This window comes from Glycine soja, chromosome 3 (assembly GCF_004193775.1).
Source record: "Glycine soja cultivar W05 chromosome 3, ASM419377v2, whole genome shotgun sequence".
Taxonomy (NCBI): Eukaryota; Viridiplantae; Streptophyta; class Magnoliopsida; order Fabales; family Fabaceae; genus Glycine; species Glycine soja.
Window position 1 is genome coordinate 10,158,147 of NC_041004.1, and position 9,213 is coordinate 10,167,359.

At 35.1% G+C, this 9,213-nt stretch overlaps 1 protein-coding gene across 1 annotated transcript; it reads right to left on the bottom strand.

Moving 5' to 3' along the window:
- Positions 1-842: 842 nt before the first annotated feature.
- Positions 843-6,991, bottom strand: LOC114406159. The gene is made up of 5 exons (XM_028368756.1): positions 6,653-6,991; positions 5,638-5,686; positions 5,391-5,551; positions 5,102-5,305; positions 843-1,111 (listed from the first exon to the last, which is right to left on the bottom strand). The coding sequence occupies exons 1-5, from the start codon at positions 6,863-6,865 to the stop codon at positions 863-865; spliced, it is 876 nt and encodes a 291-aa protein (XP_028224557.1). The 5' UTR covers positions 6,866-6,991; the 3' UTR covers positions 843-862.
- Positions 6,992-9,213: the final 2,222 nt, after the last annotated feature.

Genomic DNA, 9,213 nt, shown 5'->3' on the forward strand with positions numbered 1-9,213 from the left:
GGAAGCTTTTCTCCAAGGGCAGGATTTATGGGATCTCATGGCAAAAAATGATAAGAAAATGCCACCAGATACACCGGACACGATGGAGGCCCGACGAAAATGGAAGGTAAAATATGGGAAGATGTTGTTTGTTCTGAGAATGACGGTCAACAAGGAATTAATTGATCACATTAGAGATCTTGACACACCAAAGGATGTATGGGAGACACTAGAAAAACTCTTCTCCAAGAAAAATGTTGCTCGATTGCAGTTGCTGGAAAATGAACTTGCATCCACAGTGCTAGGTAATCTTACAATTGCTGAATACTTCTTAAAGATTAAAAATCTTTGTGTAGATCTGAGTGAGAAAATCAGTGAGGCAAGGTGAAGGAGATACATCATTAGGGGTTTGAAAAAGGAGTATTCTCCATTTATCATGTCCATTCAAAGATGGACCAACCAACCATCATTGGAGGAGTTACAAAATTTTCTCACAAATCAAGAAGCTTTTACATCCATAGAAGTTTCTTTTACATCCTACTTTTATCTAGTATTATAAGTCATTAATTTTCTGGACAATTTACTATTTCAGGCTTGTATTTGGCTTTGGATATTTTAGCACTTGGTTCCTTTGTGCTTGCTTTAGAATATGAAACATCTCCAACAACAAATGATTCTATATTTGAAGTAGCTTGAGCCTTCTCCATCTCCACATCTTCATCTTCTTTTCCTAAAACTCAAAATAATAATAAATATTAGAATAAACTCAATTAAGAGATTAAAAGATAACAATTATTACACATTATTTACCTTGCATATCGAATCGTAGTAACCAATATTTAGTACATATCAAGGCTTGCATGTTGTCAGCAAGAAGCCTAGTTCAATATTTTTTAAGCACCCGTGAGCCAATACTAAATGCTGATTCGGAAGCCACCGTTGTAATTTGGATGCTTAAAATATCACGAGCCAATAGTGAAAGATCTGGAAACTGAGCTTGATTGTCCTTCCAATATTGCAAAACATCAAGATTGGGATGATATTTATTTGAAAGATTTGCCTCTTCCAAATATGTATCTAGTTGAGATTTACCCACTTGTGACATATCTTGATCTTCAAATTGTATAAACTCCTACATTAATTCCACAAAAATAAAAAATAGTTAGTCAAAGTAAATAAGAATAAATGATTTGTAGTTAAAAAATTAAGAGAAACCTTGACTTACATCCATAACATCAACTTGAGCAATACTAATAGTACTAGTAATAACCATAGTCTCTTGTGATCAACCTTGACTTAAACCAACATTGCTTCTTGTTTCTTTAGAATACATTTGAACATACTCATTATATAGAGTATACAACTTGTGCTCCATAACTTTCAACTTTGCTTGACAAGATATTGGATCAAGACCAAGTTTTGAATAACAATACTTCAAAAGTTTGATTTTAAAGCGTGGACCTAGAATGCACCCAAAGGAAAGCACATTGCTATAATCACTCCAATATTCATCAAACTTTGTTTTCATATCAATTTCCATTGTTCTAATCAACTCATCCTTATTACTCAAATTTTGAAGCAATAAACATTCAATTTTCCACACTTGCATGAATTACAAATTAGACGTTGGGTAAGAGGAACCAGATATCAACTCTGTGATTTGAAAAAAAGGACGCAAAAAATCACACATTTTTTGTCCTCTCTCCCATTCATCATTAATAAGACAACTTGAATAGCTCCTATCATCAAATTCAAGACTACAAAAAGCACATCGATATACAAGTGCACTCTCAAGCATCATAAAAGTAGAATTCCACCTAGTAATGACATCTAAGCTCAAACCCATCTTTGTATGAATACTACCAACTTTTGCAATACAAGCTTTAAAAACTTTCATTCTACCCTCTGATCCCTTAACATACTTAATTCTTTCCCTAATTTTTTTTACAGCAGGACCGACTACTTTCAACCCCTCTTGAACACTAAGGTTTAAAATGTGAGCACAACATCAGATATGAAAATATTCACCACCACTTACTAAACCATTAGTATGCAAAAGTATTTCCTTCAAATAGTCTTGCATTTTATCATTGGAAGAAGCATCATCTAGAGTTAATGAAAATATTTTCTACTCAATCCCCCATTCTTCCAAAAAAACCATATATAACTTTAGCCATCTCACTCCCCGAGTGTGGAGGAGGAAAATGAGAAAAATTAACCATTTTACTATTCAACTTCCAATTTGCATCAACATAATGCGCAGTTAATGAAATATAACCTCAGAAGTATAAGATGTCCACACATCAGATGTCAAGCTTATTCTACTAGGGATTTTAGACAACATGCATTTCATTTTTTTCTTTTCAGATTCATACAGATTGTTCACATTCATGGTAGCAACACGCCTAGAGGGTAACTTCACATCGGGATGCAAATATTGTAATAACTCTTTAAACCTTCTATGTTCAATAAAAGAGAATGGAAGATCATGCTCAATAATCATCATACATATACCACACTTTGATCTATTTTCATATTTCTTAATCTCCCAACATGATCGAGAATAATATTTCCAACATCACTATTAGAACGCGTCTTCAAATATACATCACATTTCCCCATACGACGTTGTAAGGTTGAAGTCCCATTCTTATTGTCACCACCCACATAATCTTTCAAACAATATTTGCATGGTGGCGTGGTGGTGAGTCGAGGCTGTGCTGCTATGGTGTGTCACGTGACTGCGTGAGCATGAGTCGCGTTCTATTTTCCTTCAAAGGGAAAGAGTCGTGTTACTGCACGCGTGCGTGAGTGCGTGGTGGAGAAGAACTGTGAGGAGAAAAAGTGTTCTTAGCCTGCTACATCCACGAGTCTGTGAAGAGAAGAAGAAAGAAAAGTTTAAAGTGGAAGAGAGAAAATCAAACCTAATGTAACTGGGTCACACAAATCAAACCTAATGCGGGCAACCTGCGGACCCCTCAGGCCAAACCCGCATAGTCCATGGATTAAGCGGGGCGGGCCCAAAAATATGACATAACCATGGACTGTTTAAAAAAATTGGTTTGTTTCCCGCGCGGACTACAGGTCCCACGGGCCAATCCATGGACTTGGGCCTGTTTACCCATCCCTAGTAACAGGGAACAATCAAGCTTCCTCTGAAATGAATCATCACAATTGAGACAAAGTCATAGTCACTGCTGGCAACACAACACAACACATCCTATTGTGAAGGACGGAACTGTAAAGATCAATGCTGGCAACAATGAAGTTCAGCTGAGTGACGTCTATCATGTTCCTGGCTTAAAGAAAAATGTCATTTATGTCTCACAAATCACTAGCTCAAGCAAGCATCTTCTTTTTGGCCCCAATAGCGTCAAAATCCTGAATGATGTGAGAAATATTGATGCTGACATCATATTGGAAGGAAAAAGGAAGGATTCTTTGTTTGTTTTATCTGCAGGAGAGGCGTATGTCAAAAGAACCAGCCAAGTTGATAGTCCTACCCTGTGGCATGCTAGACTTGGGCATGTAGACTATCAAATGCTACAAATTATAGCATCTAATAAGCTTATTGGTGGGCTTCCAGAATTGAAATAGGTGAAGGAGGAAGTTGTTTGCCAAGGATGTCAATTTGGTAAGGCTTACAAGCTGCCATTTAAAAGTTCCAACAGAGAAAGAACCATTCCTTTCCAACTTATACACACAGATCTAATGGGGTCGACAAAAACACCTAGTTATAGTGGATGTAAATATACTATGGTGCTAGGGGATGATTACACTCAATATACTTGGTTGTATTTCCTAAAGGAGAAAAGTGAAGTTACACATAAGTTTGTTATTTTCTCTGACATGGTGGAGAAGGAGTTTGATGCAAAAATCAAATGCTTGAGGAGTGACAATGGAGGTGAGTTCAACTCAACAGATTTCACAGTTTTTTGTCATGAAAAAAGGGATCCAAAGGCAATTTACTTGTCGAGATACACTGCAGCAAAATGCAGTGGCTGAAAGGAAATTAGCTCATCTAACTTCAGTGAGCTTGTCATGGATACATGACAAAAATCTGCCTCGTGAGTTATAGGCAGAAGCAATTCAATGTGCTTGTCATGTAATCAACAAGTTGCCTCCATGGACAGGCAAAGAGAAATCTCCATTTGAACTACTCTATGGGGATAAACCAGTAGTGGATTATTTTCGAGTCTTTGGAGCCATCTGCTATGTACATATTCAAAAGACAATAAGAAGCAAATTAGATCCAAAAGCCAAGAAATGCATCTCTGTTGGCTATGCCCTTATAGAAAAGGGTGGAAATGTATGGATCCAATCACTAAGAAATTTGTTACATCTCGAAATGTAGTATTTGATGAGATTTCTTCTTAGAAAGCTGAAGAAGAGGTTGTCTCAACTGATGAGTTCAGAGGAGAAGTGCAACCAATTGCAGATGTAGATGAGCAATGAGTTACTAATGTAGAGCAACAAGGAGAGGAAAGCATTGAGTCAGCTGAAATAGATGCAGAAGAAGTAAGAAGGTCCGATAGAAGAAAAAAACCTCCAACATATTTAAAAAAAATTAATTATATTTTCCCCTTGTAATTTATTAATCAGAATCCTCAGGCCACAACATTCATCTTTACTTTAGTAACAGGGCCCTAAATTATTGAACTTTGACTGCAGAGCCGCTATGTAGCACGAATACCTTTGGTAGTTTGGTACAGTTGCCGCAGGCATGTATGCTTTCAAGGGAAACGAATTCTCTCGATTTTCTTTTTTTGTTCATTTCTTTTATTTTAATGTTTTTAGAAAAATAAATCAAAAGATGCATACTTTATGAGAATTCAAGATGAAGTAACACTAATTTTCTCAGAAAAATTCTATTCTTCTGATAGATGTTATGAATAAATCTTCTAAGATGCCTTTTTAAAAATCACTATCACTATGGTATGACATACAGCAAAAGCGCTATCTATTGCGCACGAAACTCCTAGTACTGTACAGATTAACAGAAGTGGCCAAAACTGAAATTCAGCTAAAGTACTATACAGACGATATTTCCGATGCTTTGGAATCCAGTTCTTCTTGAGGATTATTAAGAAATTCAGCTAAAGTTGGCACTTCAAAGTCAAACCTGGGGTTCCTCATTTGGCTCGGCAAGTTGATCTTCCTCTGTTATTTTCTGAAGTTCTACATTCTCCCAATCTTCGAGAACAACTATTCTATTCTTAGTTTCCCAAGTGTGGATCAATCGATCCAACCCTGGCTGCCAAATAATATCCCCCCCTTCTCCTTTCAGTATGAACTTATACTGGAATGTTTGTCCAGCAGGCATATCCTGATTACACAAAGGAAGCATATACAACATTTATAAAAGTTTTTGATCCAACAATTTTTTCAAATTCTGAACAGATTTTACTCACCAGCTCCACAGCCCATACACGTCCTTCAGACCATGTCATGGGTAATGCCTCTAAAGGGTCCCATGAACCAAGCACAGGACCACCTCCAACTATAAGAAACTGTTCACCAAAATTACAAGTCTTTTGTAACTGGAACGATACACGAACAAACTTTGATTCATCTGCACAACAAATTACAATGTTGGGATTTTGAGTTCCACGGCATATATATGTAGTAGGAAAAATACAAAAGGTCATTAGAACCCACTTGTTTGTTCACTCTGTTGAGCCTGAGGCTCCACAGTTTCCAAGTCCACCTGCAACATTTTATTCGGTTCAAGAGACTGTCTCATCAAACATGCCAAAATCTTGTACGTTCTCAATTTATTTAATGTAAATACAACAACTAGACAACCATTTCTTAACGAATTTCCCCACATAACAGAAAAGCCAATTAGTTTGGGAACAAAACATGGATTTAGATCTTTAAATACTTTTAGTGTTGTTCTGCAATCAGAATTTGACTCTTTTAGTGTTGTTCTCCAATCAGAATTGGAGTTTTAATTAGGTAATCTATGCTAATTCTTAATGCAAAATTTATAACACGAATTATTGAGGTGAAACTCCAACTCCAATTGAAAACCAGTACTAAAAGTATTAAGAAATTGCATCTAAGTTTTGTCTTTCATTTGGCTCATATCCTCCTGAATTATACAAAATCATTGAAATAAATTCTCAAGACAGTAAAGAAGCTCCACCAGTAACACCAAAGCAACAGAGAAAACTTCAAACCCGAAATATGCTGGAAAGAATCGTACAAGCTATAAAAAACAAAGTAAATTGTTGAAGTCGCCAAACATTTCAAGAAATAACCATTCCCATAAAAGGGAAACAAAAAAAGAAAGTGAAAATGGAATCAGAACCAAGAAGTCTAGCATAGCAGTAATACGAAATGTTTCGTAACAAGTTTTGGATCTACGCATACTCATACAAAAGGGAGAATATTTAGCGTATAAAAAGAAACCAAAAGGTGAGAAGAAACTGGGCAAGCTACTAGGAAACACGAAATTTCAGAAAAAGGAAAGAAGAAAAAAAACAAGAAAAGAAAAAGAAGCATATTTTGAGAACCCAACAAGAATCACCCCCACTTGAAAGCAATCATGTTCCTAACATGCAAACAAGAAACACCCCAAGAAGACCAAGAACAAACAAAAGAATTATGATAGTTCCAACAAAGAAAAACAAAAATTTGAAACTAAGCATAGAAAAAAAAAGAAGCAAACCTGGTCCTTTGGTGGCACTGCATGAACAGGGTAAAGATCATTGTTTCGAACCAGTTTCAGGAGCAATAAATTCCATCCCTTTTTCTCATTTTTAGAACGAAGGGTGAAGCAGAATTCGGGTCTATCAGAAACACAAAGGGGAACTCTGGGAGAGAAGGGTCCTAGAGTCTCGACCATGGCCTTAGAACAAGAGCTTGTGAGGGCTTTCATCATTGGTGAAGTTTGTTGTGCCACACAACAATGAGTTTCTGGGGTGAGAGTGAGACACTGGTTTGGTTTTTAGTTCCTTTCTTCGATCGCTTTAGTAGTTGAGAATCTTGAATCTATCTGGTGCTGACGGTGAGGGTCGTTTTATATAGTGGTGGGGTTTACGCAGTTTGTTTATCCACGTGTATGTGTCATGTGGACAGGAGGTGGCATCACTAGAATTGGTTCACGGTTTTTTAAGTGAAATACTATTGCTATATTTTTTATTTTTCTAAATATTTTAGCATTTTAGTTTTATAAAAATTTAAACTTCTATCTTATATTTTAATAACAGAGAAAATAGATTATGTATTAAAAATATAGAATATTTTTACACTGTCATTCAATTACATTTTATAAATAATTATGTTTGATAATTTTTTTAACTTTTAGAATAAATATTTTAGAAGTGATATATATTTGATTTTTTTTATTAATTGATATGTAAATCTATTTTAGACCGAAAATACATAATCATTAAATTATCAATAATAAAAATATGTTATTAGTTTCTCATAAGAAATTAAAATCATGTAATTTTTATAAAAAATAAATAAAACTATATTTAGAGAAGTTTTGGGGAAAAAAATATATTTACATTATTTTTGCACTATTATTTCTGATAAAAATGGAAATAAAATGAGATTGATCTTTTTACCTTTTTAACATAAAAGATAAATATGATAATAACAAAAAAATGGCAACAAGTGTTTGAAAAATATATTGACTCAGAAAATAAAAGTAACATGTTTTTGGTATAAGTATATATTTAAAATAGTAACAATTTTACAAGAGTCTCAGTCTTTGTCTGACATAAATATGCAAAGGTTTAATTTGAGACCGAATTATACTGAAAGAGTGAAATGACCACATAAAAGAATAGCCGCAAAAAAATTAGATTAGGTTAATGAAGTAATTTTGATTTTACATTACTTTATTATATGGATAGAAGATAAAAATAACAGAATATACTAGATAAAAGATATATAATAAATAACGGTTGAAATGTATGCATAGGTGAATCATTTTTTCCTTAGATTCAACAATAGTTTAGTGTTTTTTTTGTTGCGTAAATGACATCAAATATATATACTGGACTGACATATATAACACTTGCTAATCCTGCATTTATTCTGAACAAATTGAACATTTATTGATTAAAAAAATTAATCATTTCCCAATACCCCTCAAGGCTCAAGTTTCTCCACAACTTTTTCTTCGACATTAACCTTATAACAGTAATGTTTAACACAGAACAAGATATATACGAGATTAATCAAAGCTAACCCAGCCATGAGGAAGTAATAGTAGTCCAATCTTCCAGCATTGATGTCATCATTCAACCAATCAATTCCACCATGCTTCCGAGTCAGTTGGTGCACAACATTAACCAACAAGGTTCCAACATAAATTGAAAATGCCACCACAAGATATTGCAAAGAGTTTCCTATGCTTTTCATTTTATCTAGTGACTCAGTGATGTAGAACTGAATGTGTCCAACAAGTGTAAACATCTCACATTGCACTCATGAGTGCACCATGTGAAATAGCCACACCCCTTCTTTGTCACTCCACCAAGCCAACACTTACCATTGTGAGAATTGAACACACATTACCAATAGTGATTAAGGAACAAGCCTATGGTGATTAGGGACACCATGTTGTGCTATGGGAATGAAGCAGAGAATGCCTAAAGCCCGGATTGGAAGCATTTTGATCAAACATTTGACTTCTTTCATTTGCTGAATGATGCAAATCCTCCAGGGATTCTTCACATAATCTTCTATGTTGAGATCGTTGTCTTGTATAAGGTTAAGAAACTTCAAGAATAATTATGGTCTCATCAAACTTTCTTTTTCCCGAAGGGAACTCTATTAATAGGCCTCCTATATTCAATGGTGTGGGTTATCATTACTGGAAAACCCGTATGCAAATCTTCATAGAGGCTATAGATTTAAACATCTGGAAAGCCATTGAATTCGATCCTTACATCCCTACTATGGTAGTAGGAAATGTTGGATCGAGTGGCCTCAGAATAATTAAGAAGGGGGGGGGGGGTTGAATTAATTATTCCTAAACCTTTACTAATTAAAAAATTACTCTTCTAAGGCTTTTACTAAGTTGTTAAGAGAATAAGGAGTAGAAGAGAAACTTAACAGAAAGTAAAAGCGGAAATTAAATGCACAGCGGAAATTAAAAGAGTAGGGAAGAAGGAGACAAACACACAAGAGTTTTTATACTGGTTCGGCAACAACCCGTGTCTACATCCAGTCCCCAAGCGACCTGCAGTCCTTGAGATTTCTTTCAACCTTGTA